This window comes from Palaemon carinicauda, chromosome 13, assembly GCF_036898095.1.
Source record: "Palaemon carinicauda isolate YSFRI2023 chromosome 13, ASM3689809v2, whole genome shotgun sequence".
NCBI lineage: Eukaryota > Metazoa > Arthropoda > Malacostraca > Decapoda > Palaemonidae > Palaemon > Palaemon carinicauda.
The window spans coordinates 139,207,986-139,235,704 of record NC_090737.1 but is presented as its reverse complement, the minus strand read 5'-3'; the positions used below and the strand labels follow the sequence as shown (position 1 = coordinate 139,235,704).

At 39.0% G+C, this 27,719-nt stretch overlaps 1 protein-coding gene across 1 annotated transcript in view; it reads right to left on the bottom strand.

Annotated features, from left to right (window-relative positions):
• Window positions 1–21,593, bottom strand: part of Chsy (Chondroitin sulfate synthase) — a 30,541-nt gene extending 8,948 nt beyond the window's left edge. Inside the window, exons 1-7 of the mRNA XM_068385979.1 lie at window positions 21,451–21,593; window positions 17,675–18,555; window positions 16,913–17,053; window positions 7,095–7,227; window positions 5,390–5,567; window positions 3,033–3,201; window positions 1,077–1,217 (exon numbers count right to left, since the gene is read on the bottom strand). Of these exons, the coding sequence (XP_068242080.1) occupies window positions 1,077–1,217; window positions 3,033–3,201; window positions 5,390–5,567; window positions 7,095–7,227; window positions 16,913–17,053; window positions 17,675–18,550 (1,638 nt within the window). The 5' untranslated portion in view covers window positions 18,551–18,555; window positions 21,451–21,593. The remainder of the gene's footprint in view (window positions 1–1,076; window positions 1,218–3,032; window positions 3,202–5,389; window positions 5,568–7,094; window positions 7,228–16,912; window positions 17,054–17,674; window positions 18,556–21,450) is intronic.
• Between the last annotated feature and the right edge of the window lie 6,126 nt (window positions 21,594–27,719).

Genomic DNA, 27,719 nt, shown 5'->3' with positions numbered 1-27,719 from the left:
TAATGAAACTTGCAGGGATTAACTGTTATGTAAAAAGCAGGAAATGATTCAATTTTGGAAGGTCAAGGTCAAAGTTCAAGGTCACAGTCAAGCAAAAGGTCGAGAAAAAGCTGCCGCGGCGGTGGCCTGAGCTATACTATGTGCCCCTCTAGTTCTTCTATGGAAATACAGCCTATTATAGAACTGTGAGCAGGTAATGTATTTGTTTATTACCCTAAGACTTGAGTCATATCATATTACAGCGCAGTACTTTGAAAAGAGTCTGGCAAAGAATCAATATACCGAAGATCGTCAACTTACAAACTTAATTGGTTCAAAGAAGCGGTAAGTCAAATTGTTTTAAGTCCAATTTGGTTAAATTTTGGCCTAAGGTAGGCCTAACCTGAATTCCATGCCTATGATTTCCTGCTAAAAAAGTCAACAAATAGTCAGGTTTCATATAAAATAGATATCAAGTTATTACAAATGTCACTTTCCTTACTGTATTAAATGAACTAAGGAAAATAGTAAAAAAAAATTGGGAAACTGGGGAGAAATATGAACAGCACGAAATAGGCAAGTAAAAGTGTTGGATTTCAGAAGCAAAGACGCCAAAGTAAACATACACGGAAATCATTTATCTCCCATGACTGCCACCAAACAATACCCAAGGCACTTGCAGATACTGGGATTAATGAAATTCAACCCTTTTACCCCCAGGCTATTTGGAACTTTCCAACCCTTAACCCCAATGCGTTTATTTTTTTTTTCAAGCACATTTTGTAATATATATTTTTTAAATTGCTCTAACAGCCTTAATTTTTGACATAAAGAGGTCAGGTTGGTCTCATTATTTTGGAAAATGCCTGATGTTTCTTATAAACTTATCAAAAATATGCAAAAAAAAAAATGTAAATAGCAGTATTTTGCAAGGACGTACCAGTACGTCCATAGGGGTAAAGGGATGAGTTTTGTGAAATGTACCAGTACGTCCATTGGGGGTAAAAGGGTTAAGCAAGCTGAAGGGGCAATGTTAATAAACACCTAACTACTCCATCAATATATTAACATAACCGCAAAGGAAAGTGGAGGCTCACCTGGTAGTGCAAATTCGTAAAATCTTTTAGACCATTCTTAACGACGACCTCAACAATTTTATGGATTCCAAGAGTATCGTTTCCTTCAGCCCCTTCTGCTACGCTCTCGTACTCATGGATCCGAAGTGGACCAAAAGGAATCTGGATGAAAAAGAACATATGAAGCAAAATAACACATCTGGAACATATACATGGAAAGATTTTTTTAACAGCTCTAGATTGTACAGTATATCTTAAGGCCGGTTTACACGAGGATAGTTCACTGGCGGCAATAACTAGCGTTAAATAAACTTTCCAGGATAGCAAGTTTGCAAGAGGACACTTTGCTGATGCCAGTAAACTATCCCAGTGTAAACCAGCCTTTATAAATAAACATTGTGTAATAAAAAATATAGAAACTGGGACGTTATGTCAAATTAAAGGCAAGGACCTGTCTATCCATAATGCTTAAGGGGTAAAAAGCTCTTCTAACTCCTATAAATTGTGCTTGATAATCAACAAACTCACCCATTTTAATATTGATAATAACTATTTATCCACAACATTCTATTGAAGCACAATATTATTATTTATTACAGTATTACTAGCCAAGCTACAACCCTAGTTGGAAAAGCAAGATGCTATAAGCCCAAGGGCTCCAATAGGGAAAAATAGCCCAGTGAAGAAAGGAAATAAGGAAATGAATGATGGGAGCAAATTAACAATAAATCATTCTAAAAACAGTAACGTCAAAATAGATGTGTCCTATGTAAAATATTAACGTCAAAAACAGATATGTCATATATAAACTATAAAAAGACTCATATCAGCCTGGTCAACATAAAAACACTTATATCAGTCATCAATATTATTTTCTTATACAAATATAAGTATAATTTCTATCATGAGCTATCCTCTTCAATTCTTTTAAACATCATAATACTAATTACACCTGATCTACTATTACTACTGGAAATATCATTCTCTAAGTTCTACCAAGCCTTTGGCAAAATGATAAGGAACAGTTATACAACCTCATGTATCACAAGGAATTCCTCAGCCATGCTAAAACTTAGAGAAAAAATTTACATCAATTCTGAATGACTTTTTTAAACCTTTACAAAAAAAGAGAATGATTTTGTAAACTGAAAGAGATTATATCGTCACCCTCATAAACTAACTGCCTAAGTCATTTTTTCCACTTGTTGGGAAATAAAAAAACCTTTTCATTTCCAAATTCTTTATATCATTGTATTGAGCTTCAATTAACAAATTCTAATTCACAAATTCTTCTGTTAAGAATTTGTGAATTGAAGCTCAAGACAATGATATAAAGAATTAGGAAATGAGAAGGTTTTTTTTGAGTTCCCAACAAGTGGAGAAAATGACTTAGGCAGTTAGTTTATGAGGGTGACGATATGCAATCATGCACAATCAAGTTTTAGTGGTCAATAAATTCTATAAAAGTTTCAAGCTACATTTAAAAAACCTTAATCAAAATCTAAAAAAAAAATAATAAAACTAACCTGTGAATTGAAACTCAAGATAATGATATAAAGAATTAGGAAATGAGGAGGTTTTTTTTTTTTAGTTCTCAACCAGTGGAGAAAATGACTTAGGCAGTTAGTTTATGAGGGTGACGATATGCATTCATACGCAATCAAGTTTTAGTGGTCAATAAATTCCATAAATGTTTCAAGCTATATTTAAGTAACCTTAATCAAAATCTAAAAAAAAAAATAATAAAACTAACCTGTGAATTGAAACTCAAGACAATGATATAAAGAATTAGGAAATGAGAGGGTTTTTTTTTGAGTTCCCAACAAGTGGAGAAAATGACATAGGCAGTTAGTTTATGAGGGTGACGATATGCAATCATGCACAATCAAGTTTTAGTGGTCAATAAATTCTATAAAAGTTTCAAGCTACATTTAAAAAACCTTAATCAAAATCTAAAAAAAAAATAATAAAACTAACCTGTATGTACGCATGCCTCCGAACAGAGACCGTCATCTTTTTCCCTCGATACTTTTTGTACAATAACAACATGTCCAAGATGTACTCTAGAGCGTAAGTCGGATTCCACCTCACATATCCATACAACACTTCCTTAAAGTCTATGACTCGGCCACGTTCTTTGGACACCCTGGACGGATCAAATAGGATAATAAATAAAATATGTACGAAGATAACTTATGTTACAAATGAAAATATATCTTAAATATTAATTTCTCCATACATCAAACAGGTAATTTTATTATTATTATTATTACTAGCTAAGCTACAACCCTAGTTAGAAAAGCAAGATGCTATGAGCCCAAGGGCTCTAACAAGGAAAATAGCCCAGTGAGGAAAGGAAATAAGGAAATAAATAAAAGATATAAGAAATGATGAAAAATTAAAATAAAATATTTTAAAAACAGTAACAATATCCAACCAGATATTTTATATATAAACTATAAAAAGACTTATGTCATACTGTTCAACATAAAAACATTTCCTGCAAGATTGAACTTTTGAAGTTCTACAGATTCAACTACCCAATTAGGAAGATCATTCCATATTCTTAGTGATAATCTACTTGCTATTGGAAGTACAGCCTGTCTCAAGCCATGGCTGTCCAATAAACACCACAATACAAAAGTATAAATAGGCCATGAAGCACTTTGTAAGAGGTTTAAAGCCAACTCCATCTATCGATCCAATTGTCTGCTCGACACCGGAGATGTCAATGGTTGGATGCATGCTTGTGAGGAGTCTTTTGTTGTGCCCAGCACAAAAATACATGCACCCTGCGTTGTCCCATCTTCAGTTTTTCATCCCATCTTGTACTGTCAATGTCTGTGATAGCATTCTCCAGTTATATGTGTACCAAATAAGGTTTACCACATCAGTGTGTCCTGAGAAACCATGGTCTCTATATGTATTCCAAGTCTGGAACTGCAGAACTTTTAATTGAAAACATGGAAAAACTCAATTCTTCATATAGCACTTATAATAATAATGGATGGAAGTCAACGTGCGCAGTGGGAATAAACACCACTGGAATGACTCCCCGAAACATTCTAAGGCCAAAATGGAGATACTAAAATTTCTCAAAACTCTATGGTGGCGACTGGTCCTGTTTTCAGCAGTAGGTCGGCGCCGAGGTGGCGAGTGAGCGTTGGACTCAACGATGGTGATCCTCACCAGGGGAGTCACGCTGTGATGGACTAGAAGACGAGGAGGCATGGCAAAGTCTAGCAGGAACATGCCTAGGCCTTTGTTCAACCCCATCCTCGGATCGGGAAAGAACGCAAACTTCGGTGGCAATAGCAGGTAAGGGCGAGAGCAGGGTTTCGCAAATGGCAGGGGCATCAATGACAGCACTCCTCAGCATAAGAACCTCGACCTCTGAAAAGACCGGACTTCGCTTCCTCTAGACCCTCAGCTGTAGAAGCTACATCGACACATCCTTCGATGGTGAGCCTGCAACCCAGAGTATGAGAAGGTTCCCCATGAGAGAAGGGGCAGAGTTGCTTTTCTAGGGGAAGCAGCATCGTCTCTCAAACCCCAAGGTTGGCCTGGTGTTAGCTGGTCAGCACTCCTACTCGACCGATCCTCGGTAGACACTGATCGACCAGGAGGTCCGAGGTTTTTTCGACTTTGAGAAAGACCCAGATGGCAAAGAATCTCCCTTGGACTTCTTTCGCTGGCAACCAAATCGCTCCCACTAGAAGGAAGACCACTCCCGTCATTCATTACAGGAGTTATCATGGTTACAACGCTGTCCTCAGCAGACCAGACACAATGAATGGGGGTCAGTTTCCGCGGAGGACAAAAAGGTCCCGCAGGAGCATCCTTTAGGTCTCAGGTCCCGGACAGGTTCCAATGATGGACGGAAGGAAGAAGAAACAAGAAGAAGCAAAAAAAAGAATCAATTCAAATGGCAAAGTCTGAACAGCTGGGGAAGCGTAGAGCGGTAATGTCCATTCTCTGTTCATCCAAAAAGCAAAAGTGAGGAGACACACTGGTGTGTGAGTGGGGCAGCAGGCTACTACCAGCTAACTAGCGGGCCGGTAGTTATACCTCCCCGAAAGTTTGCATTTAGTGTAGGAACAAATAAAAATCAAGTCTCCTAAACCGTTCAAACACTGGGGATGCTACAATCATACATCCAAGATTTCCAGTAAAAAATTTAGTACGCTATTCCCATAGACTATGAAACAGTAAGTTGGACTTTTTGTCATATATTAAGCACGTCTTGCTAAAAGAATCTATTGTACTTATTACTTCTTATGCCAAAATATCACACACAGAAATCAATACAACACACTGCTAGCTATATAACATACCGATTTATATTTTCCATGATATCTCTTACAACGTCTTCCAGGCCTTCATCTGTGCCAGATGTCGGTCTGTGCCTCGGATTGGAATCACCCAAGCGAAAGGCAGCACGACTTATGAAATCCCAAGTCAGGACTTCGTTTTCCAGGGCTGGATTCCACTTTTGAAGAGTAACATCCATACCTGCAATTACTTGAGATTATTAAACCAGTATTACCATTCAACGGTACTAAATGGAAATAGGAAAGTAGATTAGGATATCAAATGGGTGTTTTTCATATCCTGATCAACTAGAGGCCTCAAAATTATTAAATGTTAAACAAATGATTTATCTTAACCCTTTTACCCCCAGGCTATTTGGAACTTTCCAACCCTTAAACTCCAGTATATTTTTAAATGCTCTACCAGCCTTAATTTTTGTCATAGAGAGGTCAGGTTGGTCTCATTCTCTTGGAAAATGCCTGAAGTTTCTCAAAAAATTATCAAAAATATGCAAAAAAAAAAATGTAAATAGCAGTTTTTTGCAAGGACGTACTGGTACGTCCATGGGGGTAAAGGGATGAGTTTTGTGAAACGTACCAGTATGTCCTTTGGGGGTAAAAGGGTTAAATAAGAATTCTTGATTTTAGCAGCTAATTTGAGGAACGATAAGTGAACTTAAAATCAACAATGCATTTACAATAATACCTCAGGATACGAAAGTTCCTGTATACGAAAAACTTACTTTACGAAGAGACAAACGAAGATTTTCTCGCCTTACAATACGAAAAAACTCGGTATACGAAACGAAATTTGATAATTAGGTTCGGTATATTGAAGGATTAAAATGTATTTAGCTCTATACTTCATTATAATGAAAAATCATGTTATGAAAGCCACTTATGAACGAATTAATTTTGTATCCTGAGGTATTAACCCTTTTACCCCCAGGCTCTTTAGAAATTTCCAACCCTTAACCCCCAGGAGGTTATTTTTTCCCCAGCACATTTTGCAGTACAGGGTATATTTTTTTTCAAATTGCTCTAACAGCCTTAATTTTTGTCATAGAGAGGTGAGGTTGGTCTCATTCTCTTGGAAAATGCCTGAGGTTTCTCAAAAAATTATCAAATATATGCAAAAAAAAAAAAATGTAAATAGCAGGTTTTTGCAAGGACGTACCGGTACGTCCATGGGGGTAAAGGGATGAGTTTTGTGAAACGTACCAGTACGTCCTTTGGGGGTAAAAGGGTTAAATAAGAATTCTTGATTTTAGCAGCTAATTTGAGGAACGATAAGTGAACTTAAAATCAACAATGCATTTACAATAATACATCAGGATACGAAAGTTCCTGTATATGAAAAACTATCTTTACGAAGAGATAAACGAAGATTTTTTCGCCTTACAATACGAAAAAACTCGGCATACGAAACGAAATTTGCGCATTAGGTTCAGTATATTGAAGGATTTAAATGTATTTGGCTTTATATTTCATACGAAAAAATCATGTTACGAAAGCCACTTTTGAACGAATTAATTTTGTATCCTGAGATATTTATGTAATGACAACCACCCTTATCTTCAAATATACTGAGTACTATACTCGTTACCTCAAATTCTGTATACCATAGCTCATATTTATACACATTTGCAATATAGCTAAGAGACATAGAACATGACGGCATTGATACTGCGGGTTGACTTCGGAAATGACAAAATAATTAATACATTACCCAGGTGGTCAAGGAAGACACCATCCGCTGGTTTATCCAAATGTGGCAAAGAAAGGCCCATTTCTTCAGTGGTTCTAGTCAATTCTCTGATCAGATGAACTAATCTTGCTTCTTCAGACTGAATCTTCAAGCTCTGGAAAAGAAAACAATGAAAATATATTGTAATGGATTAGATATTATATACGGAAATTAAAATACTTAACTACCCTGTTATCTAAACCATGTAATATGAATACAGTAATATAAAAAGAGAACCAATAACAAAGTCTGAGTGTGTACAAAGCTGAAAAGATATGAAACGTCAAGAAATTTTTAAGTAATCTGTATTTTTCCTAGCTATACAAGCCTCAGTCTTTGAAAGCACAAAGGGAACACGTGAAACACAATGGTGGGTCGGACGGGATGTGAGAGAGAGCGGCGAGATGTTATCTACGCCGCGACCAGATGCTTACTGGCGACACAGACTTAGTAGCGCACTCTCGCGCGCTGACCCCGGGTCGCCTCAGGGCACGTATAACATACGCCGCGGAGGCTCCCGACAAGGGAAAACGTAGATAGGGGGAACTCTGCAAAATTCTTGGTCAGTTAGGGAGGAGATCCAAGATACTCCTAAGGAATTAGTTCGAGGTAAGTACTCAGTGTTGGAACAACTGTATTTTTCCTAGCTATACAAGCCTCAGTATTTCAACATGAAGATTGTTTCAGTGCTAGCTGGAGACTAGATTTAACAGCAGAAAAAGGATAATGGGGGAGGGTGGGCTGTGGCACCCTAGCAGTACCAGCTGAACTCGGTTGAGTCCCTTGTTAGGCTAGGAGGAACGTAGAGAGTAGAGGTCCCCTTTTTTGTTTTTGTTCCATTTGTTGATGTCGGCTATCCCCAAAAATTGGGGGAAGTACCTTGGTATATGTATGTATGTAAAAGGAGAACCAAAAAGAGCACAGATTGCTAACGTACAACCATCTATAATGGCAGCCAAATCGAAAGTGTCTGGACTATTTCATACAATTAAAGAGAACCTTTCAACTACTTGTCATTCACTAATTACCTTCGTATGTTTCAATGATTGTTACAGTATGCACGCTGAATTATATCCTAAACGCAGTGAAGGGCAAAGGATCACAATTTCTACTTGCCTTTTTCCAAATTATCCTTACAGTATAATTTACAGTTCTTAAACTATCTACAGATTGAGAAGCTATCTAACAATTGTTATTATTACTTGCTAAGCTACAACCCTAGTTGGAAAAGCAGCATGCTATAAACCCAAGAGTTCCAACAGGGAAAATAGCTCAGTGAGGAGAGGAAACAAGGAAATAAATTATTATTATTATTACTTGCTAAGCTACAACCCTAGTTGGAAAAGCAGCATGCTATAAGCCCAAGAGTTCCAACAGGGAAAATAGCTCAGTGAGGAAAGGAAACAAGGAAATAAATTATTATTATTATTACTTGCTAAGCTACAACACTAGTTGGAAAAGCAGGATGCTATAAGCCCAGGGGCTCCAACAGGGAAAATAGCTCAGTGAGGAAAGGAAACAAGGAAATAAATTATTATTATTATTACCTGCTAAGCTACAACACTAGTTGGAAAAGCAGGATGCTATAAGCCCAGGGGTTCCTACAGGGAAAATAGCTCAGTGAGGAAAGGAAATAAGGAAATAAATTATTATTATTATTACCTGCTAAGCTACAACCCTAGTTGGAAAAGCAGGATGCTATAAGCCCAGGGGCTCCAACAGGGAAAATAGCTCAGTGAGGAAAGGAAACAAGGAAATAAATTATTATTATTATTACCTGCTAAGCTAAAACCCTAGTTGGAAAAGCAGGATGCTATAAGCCCAGGGGCTCCAACAGGGACAATAGCTCAGTGAGGAAAGGAAACAAGGAAATAAATTATTATTATTATTACCTGCTAAGCTACAACCCTAGTTGGAAAAGCAGGATGCTATAAGCCCAGGGGCTCCAACAGGGAAAATAGCTCAGTGAGGAAAGGAAACAAGGAAATAAATTATTATTATTATTACCTGCTAAGCTACAACCCTAGTTGGAAAAGCAGGATGCTATAAGCCCAGGGGCTCCAACAGGGAAAATAGCTCAGTGAGGAAAGGAAACAAGGAAATAAATTATTATTATTATTACCTGCTAAGCTACAACCCTAGTTGGAAAAGCAGGATGCTATAAGCCCAGGGGCTCCAACAGGGAAAATAGCTCAGTGAGGAAAGGAAACAAGGAAATAAATTATTATTATTATTACCTGCTAAGCTACAACCCTAGTTGGAAAAGCAGGATGCTATAAGCCCAGGGCTCCTACAGGGAAAATAGCTCAGTGAGGAAAGGAAACAAGAAAATAAATTATCATTATTATTATTACTTGCTAAGCTACAACCCAATGTTGGAAAAACAGGATGCTATAAGCCCAGGGGCTTCAACAGGGAAAATAGCCCAGTGAGGAAAGGATAAAAATGTTATTTTTATTAGTAAAATAAATTTTTGAATATACTTACCCGATAATCATGTAGCTGTCAACTCCGTTGCCCGACAGAATTCTATGGAGGGATACGCCAGCTATCACAATACTAGAAGGGGGTGTACTTACCAGCGCCACCTGTGGTCAGGTACTCAAGTACTTCTTGTTGACACCTCCTCAATTATTCCTCGGTCCACTGGTTCTCTATGGGGAGGAAGGGAGGGTCGATTAAATCATGATTATCGGGTAAGTATATTCAAAAATTTATTTTACTAATAAAAATAACATTTTTCAATATTAAACTTACCCGATAATCATGTAGCTGATTCACACCCAGGGGGGTGGGTGAAAACCAGTGTACAAGATTAAAGGATAGCTAAGTATCCCATATTTCATATAACAGTTATCTCAAATAACAATGAAATAATAAGTACCTGGTAAGGAAGTCGAATTGAACCGTTACTCTGCCTCTTTTTTAAGTTCGTCTTCCTTACTGAGCGCAGCGTTCCTCTTGGAGGCTGAATCAACCCAAAGGTGCCAAAGTATATGGGGTTGCAACCCCTACTAAAGGACCTCTACAAAACCTCTAACCCAGGCGCTTCTCAAGAATGAATAGACCACCCGCCAAATCAAAAGGATGCGGAAGGCTTCTTAGCCTACCGTAACAACCATAAAAACAACAATAAAAGCATTCAAGAGAAAGGTTAAAAAAGGTTATGGGATTAAGGGAATGTAGTGGCTGAGCCCTCACCTACTACTGCACTCGCTGCTACGAATGGTCCCAGGGTGTAGCAGTTCTCGTAAAGAGACTGGACATCTTTCAGATAAAATGATGCAAACACTGACTTGCTCCTCCAATAGGTTGCATCCATTATGCTCTGCAGAGAACGGTTTTTATTAAAGGCCATCGAAGTAGCTACGGCTCTTACTTCGTGGGTCCTTACCTTCAGCAATGCAAGGTCTTCCTCCTTTAAGTGAGAGTGGGCTTCTCTAATCAGAAGCCTTATATAATATGAAACCCCATTCTTGGACATGGGCCTCGAAGGTTTCTTGATGGCACACCATAAGGCTTCTGACTGTCCTCGAAGAGGTTTAGACCTCTTAAGATAAAATTTGAGAGCTCTGACAGGGCAAAGAACTCTCTCTAGTTCGTTACCTACCATGTTGGAGAGGCTAGGTATTTCAAACGATCTAGGCCAAGGACGTGAAGGAAGTTCGTTCTTTGCTAGGAATCCAAGCTGAAAAGAACATGTTGCAGATTCGGTCGTGAAACCAATGTTCTTGCTGAAGGCATGAACCTCACTGACTCTCTTAGCTGTTGCAAGGCAGACGAGAAAAAGTGTCTTGAGGGTAAGGTCCTTGAAGGAAGCTGACTGGAGAGGTTCGAACCTAGGTGACATAAGGAACCTTAAGACTACGTCTAGGTTCCAGCCTGGAGTGGATAGACGACGCTCTTTAGACGTCTCAAAAGACTTAAGAATGTCTTGAAGGTCCTTGTTGGAAGAAAGGTCCAAACCTCTGTGGCGGAGAACTGAAGCCAACATACTCCTATACCCTTTAATCGTAGGGGCTGAAAGGGATCTCTCATTCCTAAGATGTAGAAGGAAGTCAGCTATTTGGGTCACAGAGGTATTGGTAGAGGATATTGAATTGGCTCTACACCAGCTTCGGAAGACCTCCCACTTAGACTGGTAGACTCTACGAGTGGAAACCCTTCTCGCTCTGGCAATCGCACTGGCTGCCTCCTTCGAAAAGCCTCTAGCTCTAGCGAATCTTTCGACAGTCTGAAGGCAGTCAGCCGAAGAGCGTGGAGGTTTGGGTGCAACCTGTCTACGTGAGGTTGACGTAGAAGGTCCACTCTTAGAGGTAGAGTCCTGGGGATGTCGACTAGCCATTGAAGTACCTCTGTGAACCATTCTCTTGCAGGCCAAAGGGGAGCAACCAGCGTCAGCCGTGTCCCTTCGTGCGAGAGGAATTTCTGCAGAACTTTGTTTATTATCTTGAACGGTGGGAATGCGTACAGGTCGAGATGGGACCAGTTCAGTAGAAAAGCATCCACATGAACTGCTGCAGGGTCTGGAACAGGGGAACAGTACAGCGGAAGTCTCTTGGTTAAGGAGGTGGCAAACAGATCTATGGTAGGTTGACCCCACAAGGTCCAAAGTCTGTTGCACACACTCTTGTGGAGGGTCCATTCCGTGGGAATGACCTGATTCCTTCTGCTTAGGCGATCTGCTGAGACGTTCATATCGCCCTGAATGAACCTCGTGACCAGAGTGAGGTTTAGACCTCTTGACCAAATGAGGAGGTCCCTTGCGATCTCGTATAGGCTCCTCGAATGGGTCCCTCCTTGCTTGGAGATGTAAGCCAAGGCTGTGGTATTGTCTGAGTTCACCTCCACCACTTTGCCTAGCAGGAGGGACTTGAAGTTCAACAGGGCTAAATGAACTGCTAGTAGCTCCTTGCAGTTGATGTGGAGTAATTCCTGTTCTTCGTTCCACGTTCCCGAGCATTCCCGTCCGTTCAAGGTCGCACCCCAGCCCGAGTCCGATGCATCTGAGAAGAGATGAAGATTGGGGGTCTGAATAGCCAACGAAAGACCCTCCGTGAGAAGGAGGTTGTGCTTCCACCACAGGAGAGTGGTCTTCATCTCTTGGGTGATTGGGATAGAGACTGCTTCGAGAGTCGAACCCTTGTCCCAATGAGCTGCAAGATGGAATTGAAGAGGGCGGAGGTGGAGTCTCCCTAGCTCGACGAACAGGGCCAGTGATGAAAGGGTCCCTGTGAGACTCATCCACTGTCTCACCGAGCAACTGCTCCTCTTCAGCATGCTCATGATGCACTCTAGGGCTTGGCTTATCTTGGGGGCCGAAGGAAAAGCCCGAAAATCCTGACTCCGAATCTCCATTCCCAGGTACACAATGGATTGGGAGGGAATGAGTTGAGACTTTTCTATGTTGACTAATAGACCCAGTTCTCTGATTAAGTCTAAAGTCCAATTGAGATTCTCCAGACAGCGACGACTCGTGGAGGCTCTCAACAGCCAGTCGTCCAAGTAGAGGGAGGCTCTGATGTCCGATAAGTGTAGGAATTTTGCTATATTCCTCATCAGATGAGTAAAGACCATAGGAGCTGTGCTTAGGCCAAAACACAGGGCTTGGAATTGGTAGACAACCTTTCCGAAAACGAATCTCAGGAAAGGTTGGGAGTCTGGATGAATAGGAACGTGAAAGTAGGCATCTTTCAAGTCCAACGAGACCATCCAGTCCTCCTGCCTGACCGCTGCTAAGACCGACTTCGTCGTCTCCATCGTGAACGTCTGCTTGGTGACATACGCGTTGAGCGCGCTGACGTCCAGCACCGGTCTCCAACCTCCTGTCTTCTTGGCCACAAGAAAGAGACGGTTGTAGAAGCCCGGGGATTGATGGTCCCGGACTATAACCACTGCCTTCTTCTGCACAAGTAGCGACACCTCCTGGTGCAATGCTAGCCTCTTGTCCTCTTCTTTGTAGTTGGGAGAGAGGTTGATGGGCGATGTGGTCAGAGGTGGTTTGAGGCAGAATGGAATCCTGTAACCGTTCCTCAGCCAACTGACAGACTGGGCGTCTGCACCTCTCTTCTCCCAGGCTCGCCAGAAGATCTTGAGCCTGGCTCCTACTGCTGTCTGGAGATGCGGAGAGTCAGTTTTTACCTTTAGATGTCCTGGAGCCTTTCCTGGACTTGCTCCTGTAAGAGTCTGGACGGGAGCTTCCTCGGCTGGGGGCTCTACCACGAAAGGGCGGTATGAACCTCGTAGCAGGGGTATCAGCCACTGGTGAGCGATAAGTCTTGGGGACTGAGGTAGTAACCTTAGACTTACGAGCCGATGAGGCTACAAGATCGTGTGTGTCCTTTTGTATCAGGGCAGCAGACAAGTCCTTAACCAGCTCTTCAGGGAAGAGGAACTTCGAGAGCGGAGCAAAAAGGAGTTGTGACCTTTGGCAAGGTGTAATGCTGGAGGAAAGGAAGGTACACAGCTGTTCCCTTTTCTTCAAAACCCCTGATACAAACATCGACGCAAGCTCACCAGATCCATCCCTAATGGCCTTATCCATGCAGGACATTAATAGCATGGCAGAATCCTTGTCCGCAGGAGAGGTCTTTTTGCTGAGGGCCCCCAGGCACCAGTCAAGAAAGTTGAACATCTCAAATGCTCTAAACAGTCCTTTCAGTAAGTGATCAAGGTCTGAGAAGGTCCAGCAAACCTTAGAGCGCCTCATTGCAGTTCTCCGAGGCGAGTCCACCAGACTTGAGAAGTCAGCCTGGGCAGAGGCAGGTACTCCCAAGCCTGGTGCTTCTCCTGTGGCATACCAAACGCTCGCTTTCGAAGTGAGCTTGGTCGGCGGGAACATGAAAGAAGTCTTGCCAAGGTGTTGCTTAGACTGCAGCCACTCCCCTAAGATCCTTAATGCTCTCTTAGAGAACCTTGCTAGGACTAGCTTAGTATAGGAGGACTTAGCTTGTTGTATGCCCAGCGAAAACTCAGATGGCGGAGAGCGGGGAATAGCAGAGACAAAGTGGTCTGGGTAAACCTCCCTAAGCAGAACCAAGACCTTACGAAAGTCAATAGACTGTGGAGAAGGCTTGGATTCATCCACGTCTGATGAGGGATCCAGGTGTGCCTCCTCATCATCAGACGCCTCATCACCAGAGTGTAGCGAAGGTATCGGACAAGAATGCTGAACAGCAGAGTCAGAACGAGTAGGAACAATAGAAGTGGTTTCCTCTTCAAGTAACTGTTGAGGGAGAACCTGAGGCTCAGACTGCAAAGGCTGAATAGCAGACGAAGCAGAAGGAAGGCGCATGGGTGGAGGAGGCTGACTCCTAGCATGAGTGGTTGAACCCAAGGATTGCGCTTGCTGAGCGGTTGGTGGAAGCGGAGTAGCAAGTTCCTGTTCCTGTGGTGTGAGCGGAGCGTGATGAGGTTGAGGCTGCGCAGAACAAGGTAAATGTCTCGCAAGCTGAGGCTCCTGAGGCGCAAGGCCAAGGTGTAGTGGAGCTTGCCTTGTGGATGGTTGAGCTCGCTGCAGCGAGAGCTGAGGAGACTGACTCATGGACGGGAGAGGTTGTTGTACCTCAGCCAAGAGTTGCACCACTGGTGGAGCAGCAAAGGGAGGCGGAGGAAGAGAGGTATAATCCTCCTGATCCCATAGCAAAGGTTGCCTTAAAGAAGGCGGAGGCTGAACACCACTGGGAACAGCAAACTCAGATCGTGGCTCAACATCGTACGCCTGGCAGGTGGTACTGCGATCAGGCGGAGCAAGCGCAGGCGGAGCGAGCGCAGGCGGAGCGAGCGCAGGCGGAGGGAGTGTAGGCGGAGGCGGAGGTGCAACACTCTCAGCCCGACACTCACGCATCAAGTCCGAAAGCTGTGCTTGCATGGACTGTAGTAGAGTCCACTTAGGGTCGGCAGAAACTACAGTAGGCTGAGGTAAAGCCTTAACAGTCGAGCTCTGTTGTGGCAGAACCTTACTCCTCTTGGGCGGAGTGCAGTCGACAGATGACTGCGGCGAATCAGAGCTGAGCCAATGACTGCAACCTGGCTGAGCACTCGCGGACTGGACTCTGCGTTTAAGTGGTCTCGAGACCTGAGACCAACGTTTCTTCCCTGACAGATGATCAGCGGACGAGAAAAAGACGGGCTCAATCGTCTGCGGGTGGGAGTGACGGTCTTTGGAAGACACGCCCGCAACCACCGAGGATACTTCTGTGCGCCTAACAAGGCCTGCCGAACCCTTATGCCCTTCGACATTGCTTCTCCCCTGGGCATGGGAGCTTGCAAGAGGTCCCGGACTGGGAGGACGACTGGCTCGCACAGAAGAATCCTCACGCACCACACTGGCACTGACACTAGCACTTGGCACTGCACTGACACTAGCACTCGTCACAGCACTGGCACTAACTCCACCCACTGCACTCTTGACCTTAAGTTCCTTAACTTCGGCCATCAGAGACTTATGGTCACTTACCACTGACTCTACTTTATCGCCTAAGGCCTGAATAGCACGCAAAACAACAGACATATCAGGCGGAGGGCAAACAGTAGGTTCGGGGGTAGCCACTACAGGGGTAGGAAAAGGTAGGGGATCATGAGGTGAGGAAAACAGTGAAGAGTGAGAAGAACTCCTCCTAACTCTACCTCTCTCTAACTTAGATGAATATTTTAAAAGACGGACAAATTCCAGTTCCGAAAGTCCGGCGCATTCCTCACATCGATTTTCTAACTGACAGGGCCTGTCCCTACAGTCAGAACAAGCGGTGTGAGGATCTACCGAGGCCTTCGGAATACGCCTATTGCAAGACCTACATCTCTATGGGAGGGGGCTTGCGAAATGTCAGACATCTTGAATCCAAAGAGTTAGCCAAAGGGGTTTCCAAAATCAAGCAAAAGATCGTTAACCGTTAATCAGGACTATATAAAAGCTATCTAGCTAATATAAGAAGGTTTCCAGTAATGCGACAGCCGAAATCTGAGAGAATACTTCACCAATTAGCCGTGAACAAACTCGAAGATCATAAGCGTATCCCAGAACGTCTTGCCGGAAGCACGACAGAGGAATAATTGAGGAGGTGTCAACAAGAAGTACTTGAGTACCTGACCACAGGTGGCGCTGGTAAGTACACCCCCTTCTAGTATTGTGATAGCTGGCGTATCCCTCCATAGAATTCTGTCGGGCAACGGAGTTGACAGCTACATGATTATCGGGTAAGTTTAATATTGAAAACTAAATATTTTAAGAGGAGTAACATCATCAAAATAAATATCTCCTATATAAACTACATAAACCATGAGAAGTAATCAACAATTAAAATAAAATATTTTACGAACAGTAACATTAAAATAAATCTTTCATATCTAAACTTTAAAAAACAAGAGGAAGAAAAATAAGACAATAGTGTGCCTGAGTGTACCCTCAAGCAAGAGAACATGTAACCAACACTACACTAATCGTTAGTCCCTCTCATGATAAACCTTTTAACCCTTTTACCCCCAGGCTCTTTGGAAATTTCCAACCCTTAACCCCCAAGGGGTTATTTTTTCCCCAGCACATTTTGCAGTATATTTTTTTTAAATTGCTCTAACAGCCTTAATTTTAGTCATAGAGAGGTCAGGTTGGTCTCATTCTCTTGGAAAATGCCTGAATTTTTTCAAAAAATTATCAAAAATATGAAAAAAAAAAATTTTATAGCATTTTTTTGCAAGGACGTACCGGTACGTCCATGGGGGTAAAGGGATGAGTTTTGTGAAACGTACCAGTACGTCCTTTGGGGGTAAAAGGGTTAAAAAACAAAAAACATTTTATAACTTACCTGAATATACGAATGCAGTCTGAATAAATGAGTGTGATTCTTAATGGGATGCAAAGTAATAGCTCGGTGAACTTCCCGCTGTTTCAGAGAGCCAGTGAATGCCTCACTTCCACTGCTATTATGATACAGGATACTCTGCATCTGGAACCCATGAATGGTATTGCCTTAATTAGTAGTAGTAGTAGTAGTAGTAGTAGTAGTAGTAGCAAAGCTACAACTCAAGATGGAAAAGAAAAATGCTATAAACCCAAGGGCTCCAACAGAGAAAACTAACCCAGTGAGGGAAGGAAAAAAAGGAATTAAATAAACAATATGAGAAATAATGAACAATTAAAATATATTTTATAAATAGTAACAACATCAGGACAACTAAACCTTCATATTTCATGATAATCTAATATCAAATAGATACAGTATTGTATATTTGTAAAAAATTCAATCTACCCATTGTACTGGAAATTTGTAATTGTATTAACTACAGTAATAAAATAAATTACTTTTTAGACATTGATAATAAAGTTATGTCAATATATTTTGTATAAAGAGGCCCTTTGCATCAATAGATATAGGAGGAGATCATGATTTTGTATAAAACCTTTTTAAACCTATGAGATTTTAATCTTGACTTTAATCAGACTTTTACTCTAACATTCACCTCAAGTTTAGTATTGTACTGCAAAATAGTCTACTAATCTACATTTTTTTAATCAAAAGGATAGTAAAAATGACTTGACGAATACAAATGGATACTTTAAAACCTACCTCATAGGACCACGTACAGGGAACTTCCGCATATTTCCTCACACATCGGCCGATTTCCACATCTTCGTGCGTCGACCGAAGATTCTTCAAGCAATCGCGAACGTGGGGAGCGACTTTGAGCAACGTGCTGCGACTTAAAATCACACCGGGTCCTCCCATGCAGAAGTTTTCATCGTCTTTCAAAGACAGATGACCAAACTCATCTTGGTTTCCTTTCCCAGCTTGTCCAATAAAAAGAGGCTTTGAACTATTAATTGAGCGGAGAAAGTTTTCGAGTTTGTCTGACCTCACGTACACGTCGTCGTCAGCACGCATAAAATATTCAAAATGTTCGCCAAAATGCTCGGCAATATATTTCAACATCATGAATGACTTTTTCTGAGGGGGATATGAATCATCAACACCTTTTAGTCTGATGACTGGTAGATCGCCGACCGAAATCGACGCTTCCGAGGTGAAGAACGCGATCCTTCCGGGCAGCTCTCTTCCCCACGTTTCGTATACAGCTTTGGCACGCGTGTTCAAGTACATACTTGCAGTCATAACTCCAACAAACACTAAATTCTTTGCGCTATTATGAGTATCGTCTTCTCTGTCATGTTTTATTATTCTAAAAGCCTCATTGACATTATCATACACCGGAATATTGTGCTTTGAAAAACATATGTGCGGATTTAACATGAAATGTCTTATTGTAGACGTGAGGATGTAACCGAGGCATATTCCAAACGCTACGCCTACCAACTGTCCGATTGTTCGTTGCCTTCCGTGCGTTGCAGAATTTGCTCCAACCGCTCTTACAGTAAGCTTCATTTTCAAAGGTCGAGGTACTAATTCAATGCCTGATGGGGGTGCTTGGTATTGATAGGGATTCATTTTTCCTGCAAAAAGAGAGGAATGGTTTTAGATGTATTGAACTGCAATCTGCATATGTACTCTACAAAATTAATTAAAATATTTTCCTTCAAAAACAGAAGAATGGTTTTACATACCTGTATTGAATTGTAATCTACATATGTACTCTACAAAATTAATTAAAATATTTTCCTTCAAAAACAGAAGAATGGTTTTACATACCTGTATTGAATTGTAATCTACATATGTACTCTAAAAAATTAATTAAAATATTCTAAGCAAAGGAAAAATATTCATACAAACCTATTGTAATAATCATATACTGATCTGCCTCCCTTCTGTAAGCAGTACTGTACCACACATGTAATGGAATCAATTTGTACCTTCTTATACCGCTCGATAAAAATTAATCGTCAATGTGAATGCTTAAACCTCCTTACAATACCTAACTCCTCACCGCTGTTTTGAAGTAGAAACAGCGGTGACTTGGTAAGGGCGTTGAGTAGTCCTAACAGGTGCGGCTATTAACAGTTCGCAGATTTCCTGCATTTATGGATATCTCTGTTACCTTACCCCTTCGAATGTCTGGTATGACTGTATAGAACATCCTTTGACAGCTAGGTGTGCGTGACTATCCTTCTACAGTCAGCCGGAGAGGGGTACATTAGGTTAGGTTGCATCCCTATGGTGTGCAGTCTGTGTTTTTGAACTAGCAATAGAAATGGCAAACAGGCTCGTGAAACTCTTTCCTAATTCCTCTCGCCACAGCACAAAGATTGTGGGGACACAACAATTATAGATGCAGAGCACAAAAATCTCCTCCTAATTTATTATTAATTATGTCCTACACCATACTGGCTATACGCATGATCTACTACGTGCATACATGTATTACATTCACAATTCAATATTGCATATTGCTTGATATTCGCACAATATTAGGCAAATAACAGCTATGTACGAGTTAGGTGGCTCATTTTAAAAAGTGTTGTTCTTTGCTCCCCAAGTTTCTCACATCTCCCATTAATCCACACTTAGCTGTTAACCAATTAATTATACCAAAAATACTGTAAATCAATATATAAAAAATATAAGAACTTAATTTGAAGCTGTTTATACGTTCAATTTAGCCCACAGAAGTTTACATGTTTTTTTTTAATTTTGCAGACAATTTATGAGACAAATTGGGGGAATTTGCAACTTATGGAAGATTAAATTGATCTCTGAACATGAAGAGAATTCAATTTAATTTGCACATGATTTATTGTATACACACAAGCAACAATAAACGTAAATGGTGTATCGATCTTGTAAAATCAAATATGGACAAATGGTATGCAAATAACCCATTATGATTGATATTAAGCAAAAATTTATAATCAACATTACATTGTGACATGAAATAACATAAGTACAGCTATATTTATTTGTTATATAATGTATTATATTGAACAAAATTACTTAGATGATTAAAACTATCAAATTACTCGCCCATGCGGCTTGCAGTACATCCACGTACCATTTGCCAGACCAGATTAGTGGGAATATTAAATTGAGAGCAAAATCCAATTGACGTAAGTGATTAGTTACAGTTAAATTAACACCAAAATGCTACATCCACAGAGCTCGTGCGCATAGCGAAATATGCACTGCTTTCCAGAACAGAAGAGCAGCGAGATGTTAAATTGTGGGCGAAGTGAGCCCCAGCAAAGCAAAAACCAGCGAGTGATTAACCCTTTCGCCCACAGAGGGCGTACCGGTACGTTCTTGCAAAACACTGTTATTTACATGTTTTTGCATGTTTTTGATAACTTTACGAGACACTTCCTGCATTTTCCAAAAGAATGAGACCAACCTGACCTCTCTATGACAAAAATTAAGGCTGTTAGAGCAATTTCAAAAAAATATATAGCAAATTGTGCTAAAAAATTTAACCTTACCTTGGGGGTAAAATGGTTAAATAGTATGCAATTCGGCAGACCTAGATAATGTACTCGTAAATGACTTAAATTAGGTAAGAGGTGTTGCAGTACGACGGCCATGGCTAGACTCCCTAAAACATGGGAATGAATATTCCCGTTTTCTATGCCGGGTCCGTCGATATACAAAGGCTCCAATATATACATACCTACAAAGGCCGGATTGATAAGACGTCCTATGTTAAAGGACGGGGGCTTGTATTTAATGTGAGCACAAACAGGGATACAACTTAACCACACCCACTTAACCTCACGAAGGTACACGATCCTTTCTTTCGCTGATGTGAGGAAGGAATATTTTGCCATTACAATAAAGCCAGTCGTTATTTCCTAAAATGACATACGACATATTTGAAAACCTTTAATAAACCAATAATCAGCCTCGTATAACTTTGAAAATCTTCGGTTTAATTATAGTTCAGGTCAGGATACTTTCTAATAAGAAAAACTGACTTACATATAAGAAAACTTTCGTTTTTTTTCAAAAATGATATATATTTTTGTGGCTAATTAATAGTTAGTGAGATTTACCCTAATGTATCGGCTGATAATGGGGTCCACCCAGTGGAAACCGGGGTTTAGGGTGAGAAAATATACAGGGAAAATTATAATGGTTTAAATCACAATATTACATAAAGCAGCTTCAGTTTAATAAGGTTTAAACATATAAATGAGAAAACAAATATATACACCTTCACAACACCATGTAAATGAACAAACCTTCCGAATGTATACACCTTCATATCTTAAGTTATACTTACTTTGAAATGAAATATACAAGGGAAATTATAATGGCTTAAATCACAATAATATATAAAGCAGCTTCAATTTAACAAGGTTTAAACATACAAATGAGAAAACAAATATATACACCTTCACAACACCATGTAAATGAACTAAACTTCCGAATGTATACACCTTCATACCTCAAGTTATACTTACTCTGAAATGAATGTGTGAATTTCCATGTGATATCAGCCGGCTTGATACATCCTATGCAAATATCCTTAATCCAAAGGTCCTGATGAGTAGACAAGTAGACAATCCTATTATCCTCCTATTTTGTTTTTTGTTTACCGTGGGAAGTAAACACTGTCACTGATCCAGGGCAGAGTTGCCAGGTTTTCTAAATGAGAAAAGGTCAATTTTTAATCAACAGCATCTTTAAAAGGCCAACCCATTAATAGAAAAAGGTCAAAAATATAGTATTTAAGGCTCGGCTTTTATCATATTACTAAAGGGCAACCTATTTAAATACAAAAGGTCAAATTTGAGTTTTTTTTGGCCGGAAAAAAGGCCAAACTGGCAACCCTAATCCAGGGTTACCAGATGATTTCGACTGAATTATCGTACATGAGCCTTAAAATTATCGTTTTTCAACCAAGATTATCGTACACCGTTTCAATATGATTATTAGGGTGCTACATGATTGACTTATTTCAAAAGATTTTAGTATAATTGTTTAATTAAACCCACACAAACCTACATTGTTTATACCTTAGGTATGTATCGTTCATCGTTCTGGACCTAAAATAATCGTACATGTACGATAATTATCGTACGAATGGCACCCCTGGTGGAGGTAAACAACGCTGTCCTCTCCCCCATTTTCTTCTTGGTAATTTCTATCAAGAAAACTAGTTTTAGAAAATAAAAGTTGTATCTTTTTAATTTTTATTTGCTTCTCTAAATATATTGGTTTGTATTTTACATTGAAATGTACTGTTACTAATGTTAATTTCTAATGTGTTAAACAGATCAATCATCAATTAGAATTAAGTTCGAACGCCCCGTTTTCTTTTTGGTAATGTTTCTCGTGAAGAATGGTTAGAAGAGAGCTAAAATTACAATAATTTTATCTTTTTTTATCGATTTTGACAGATATATTAACACTTTATTATCGTATAAACGTAAAAAAACATAGTTTTACAATGGAGGTGACTCTGGAAATAACCTAATCCCAAATATACACATAATTTTGGATTGTGAAAGGAGAAAAATAATGCGTACTGTGTACTGTAAATCTTTATTGGAAACAGAAAAAGAGATATGAATATTCACTTAAAATTAACGGTGTTTTATTCTTTTAATGTTATAAGAGGTAAAAAAGAGAGAGCTTCCAATCAAGACGTTGCAAGTCATGTGTAATTCAATACTCCAGGGCGTAGCCATGTCTGTTATTATATAACTTGTGTAATAAATGTAGTAAAATGCTTTTTTTTACAAAAAAATGAGAGGAGGAAAATTAAAACTATGAAAAAGCAAGCGAATAGGTTAAATTACATTTCGTCCCTATATCTATTCCAAAATTAGTTACGTAGAAATATGAGAAACATGACTATTTTGTCACTGGCTGATAGAAGGAAGAGTGGGCAGGTTCTGCCAGACGATCTTCAAGTAATTCTATCTCCTTTTTTCATTCTATAAATCTTTAGATAAATACCAATCTAAAGATATAATGAGTTAATTAAAATTATATGATATAGGAAAACCAAACATTTTTCATTATTATAATCTTTGCCACAGTATTATATCACGCTTTACTTTTAAGCTACCAATTAAATTTAATATACTTACTTAATTTTAAGGGCTGTTTTCAGTATTATATTACACTTTACTTTTAAGCTACCAATTAAATTTAATATACTTACTTCATTTTAAGGGCTGTTTTCAGTATTATATTACACTTTACTTTTAAGCTACCAATTAAATTTAATATACTTACTTCATTTTAAGGGCTGTTTTCCTGGTCTTATCACACAGGGGAACCATACTCACTACAGGTCCTGCAACTGTATGAATTGTATAGCGTAGGCCTATAGACCTACGTCTATCGAATAGATAGAGTTTATTTTACCGGCCAGGTCACGGTCAAATAAACGAATATGATTTGGAACCTTGTTTTCCCAGTCCTGCAGACATATCTACTACATCATTAAGGCAAGTAAAACTAAGAACATTAATCTTTTCCCAGTCCCATAGCCATATCTACTAAATCATAAAGAAAAGTAAAACTAAGGACATTAATCAGAACAGGTCGTCCAAAATATCTAAGAGAATTACTACATACTGCGCAGCCAACAAATCGTGTTAACACGAGAATAGTTACAGATGGTTTCAAACTATTGGAACCTAGATATATGTCTACTGTAGGCTCTATAGCCTTTAAATATGCAGCCCTGAGACTATATAATAAGCTCACACGAGACATCTAAATGACTGAAGATATTAAGGCTTTTGAGACGAAACTGAAGACTTTCTTATTCTGCGAGTCAGTTTGACTGACGATTTAACAGTAAATTTGCAATGTATTATATGGAATGTTGTGTGTGTGTGTGTGTGTGTGTGTGTGTGTGTGTGTGTGTGTGTGTGTGTGTGTGTGTGTGTGTAGATTGCCTTACCTTATGTAAGACACGGGCTCTTGCTGGGGAATGTTGAACATCCTGAACGAACAAGGTAAAAAGACAGTGGAGGTCATGTAGAGAGTGGGGTTCCCCTACTATGCGGAAAAGCAGCTGGCAAAGTAAAGGAAGTATCTGAAATATAATTGTTTTAAATAATTGTTGACAGCAATTTATCTGTTTTTTTTTTTTAAGTTTTTATAGTTTATATATGGAATATCTAGCTTGATGTTATTGTTCTTGAAATATTCTAATTTGATTACTTATTACTCTTGTAGTTTATCTATATATTTCTTTTTCTTACTCTGCTATTTTTCGCTGTTGGGGCCCTTCGATTTTCATTATTATTATTATTATTATTATTATTATTATTATTATTATTATTATTATTACAAGTTAAGTTAAAACCCCAGTTGGGAAAAGTGAGATGCTATAAGCACAAGGGCTTTATCAGGGAAAAATAGCCCAGTGAGGAAAGGAAACAAGGACATATAAAACTATAAGAGGAATAATAAGCAATCAAATTAAAATATTTTAAGAACAGTAACAACATTAAATTGAGTCTTTCATATATAAACTAAACAACTTCAAAACAAAACAAACACGAGAGGAAGAGCGTTCCAGAATGTACCCTCAAGCAAGAGAACTCTAGCATAAGACGAAGGAAGATCTTGGTACAGAGGCTATGGCTCTACCCAAGATTAGAGGACAATGGTTTGATTTTGGAGTGTCCTTCTCCTAAAAGAGCTGTTTACCATAGCTAAAGAGTCTCTTCTATCCTTACAGTGCAGTATATAACCCCTTGGGTGAAGAAGAATTGTTTAGTAATCTCAGTGTTATCAAGGGTATGAGGACATAGGTAAATGTGAAAAGAATAGGCTAGACTATTCAGTGTATGTGTAGGCAAAGACAAAACGAACCGTAACCAGAGAGAGGGATCCAATATAGAACTGTCTAGCCAGTCAAAGGACCTAACAACTCTCTAGCGGTAGTATCTCAAAGGATGGCTGGTTCCCTGGCCAACCTACTACCTATAGCATTTTGCTGTTCCAACTAAGGTTGTAGTTAGCTTGTAGCAACAACAACAACAACAACAACAGCAACAACAACAACAACAATGATAATAATAATAATAATAATAATAATAATAATAATAATAATGTCAGCCTATTTAACATAACAGGGAATATATATATATATATATATATATATATATATATATATATATATATATATATATATATATATATATATATATAGATGTATATATATATATATATATATATATATATATATATATATATATATATATATATATATATATGATAACTTCTTATCAGTTCTTCATTTCACATTTCCTCACACAAAAAAAAAAAACTATACGAATAATAATAACGATCATATAACAAATTTGTGGCGTATCCATGGTTATTGCTTACCACCCGGACCAAAGTTCCTTCATTTTTGGCCTGGTTCCTGGTTCCTTATTGCTCACTCTTTATAGATAGGTGCAAAGCTTCTAAGCTTATTCTTATTATTGTTATTAAGTTTATATCATCTGTGCCTTAAATAAATTAATATCATAATGAGGTTCTCTATCTTTACTTTTATTCCCTTCTACTTTGAAATTGGATAGGATAACACCTTGCTATCATCGGCGGTGAAGAACCCCGTTAGTTCTTTCCAATAGACTGAGTCCGTTATGTTTCCGCTATTGCCAGATGATGGGTTTTGGTGTTCTAGGCGAGCAGACGTCGGAATTTTACTTATGCTGCAATAACTGAACTTTAGGAATTATTATTATTATTATTATTATTAACATCGACCCCACATAAAGGTAGGAAAAGATGCAGACAAAGAAGAAGATTATTATTATTATTATTATTATTATTATTATTATTATTATTATTATTATTATTATTATTATTACAGGCTAAGCTACAACCCTAGTTGGAAAAGCAGGATGCTATAAGCCCGAGGGCTCCAACAGGGAGAAAATAGCTCAGTGAGGAAAGGAAACGAGGAAATAAATGAAATACAGGACACATAATGAACAGTTAAAATAGAATATTTTAACATATGAGGAGAGAGAGAGAGAGAGAGAGAGAGAGAGAGAGAGAGAGAGAGAGAGAGAGAGAGAGAGAGAGAGAGAGAGAGAGAGAGAGAGACTGACTCACCTCCATTTGTTTTATCGTGTTGAAAAGTAGGATGCTATAAGACCGAGGGCTCCAACAGGGAAAAATAGCCCAGTGAGGAAAGGACACAAGGTAAAATATGAAATTCAGGACACGTAATGAACAGAGAGAGAGAGAGAGAGAGAGAGAGAGAGAGAGAGAGAGAGAGAGAGAGAGAGAGATTCTTTCTTTATTCTGCAGATTCCATGAAATAAAATGCCTGAATAGAAGGAAGCAAAGGCTGTGACAGGACTGAACGTCAGCTGTGAGCAGTCGTCTTCCTGGAAGGATCCGTTGTGCAGCTCCTCTAGATGAGAGCTGATTGCGTTTAGTTTGTTGCCAGTGATTTATGGTATAAACCTAGAAAGAAATATTGATCTTTAAAGGTTAGTATATAATATTATATGTAATTCGGGTGTCATTGAACTCAACAATCTTGAAATGTGTTAAGTGTGAAGTGAATCGAAGGTTTATTATTATTATTATTATTATTATTATTATTATTATTATTATTATTATTATTATTATTATTATTATTATTATTATTATTATTACTTGCTGAGCCACAACCTTAATTGGAAAAGCAGTATGCTATAAGCCCAGAGGACCCAATAGGGAAAATAGCCCAGTGAGGAAAAGAAATAAGGAAAAATAATTTTTTAAGAGCAACAACATTCAAATAAATATTCCCTATATAATAAAAACTTTAATAAACCAAGAAGAGAAATTAGATAGAATAGTGTGCCCGAGTGTGCCCTCAAGCAAGAGAAGTCTAACCCAAGACAGTGGAAGACCATGGTACAGAGGCTAGGGCACTACCCAAGACTAGAGAACAATGGTTTGATTTTTGGAGTGTCCTCCTAGAGATTCCAATTCTCCTGTCGTATTTAGAAGGATTATTATTATTATTATTTTCTTTCCTCACTGGGCTATTTTTTCCTTGGAGTCCTAGGTCTTATAGTATCCTGCTTTTCCATCTACGGCTGTAGCTTAACTGGTAATAATAATAATAATAATAATAATAATAATAATAATAATAATAATAACCAGGGCTTTAATTACAAGGGTTTGTGAAGTCTACTGTACACTTTGCTATCAGCCGAATAATAATAATAAAAAAAATGTGGTTGAAGGAGGTGATGTTTGGCTGTCATTTGCTAGGTCCGTGGTAAGTTCTTGGCCTATCCTGCCCCAGGAATGTTCAAGGGCTCCCTCGATGTCTGGATAATATCGAGACATGCCGTACTGATCGAACATTGTTGCTTAACGTATTGGATCAGAAGACATATAACGAAAAAATGAGGTTATATTTATAATATATAAAAAAAAGTATCAAGTTAAAGAGTTGTTCTCATTCCATAGGACTACATTATAATCTCCTGTTCTTTATTATAACTTTAAAAAAACTGAGTTCTTTCCACATAGGCCTATATTGAAAACTTGAGGTTATATTTATAATATGTAAAAAGTATCAGGTTAAAGAGTTGCTTTCATACCATACGCCTACATTAGAATCTCCTGTTCTTTATTATAACTTAAAAAACTGAGTTCTTTCCACATAGGCCTATATATGCTCATCTATATCAACAGGAACTGATCGCTAGAACTTCCAACCGAACCCGTAGAAATATGGTGA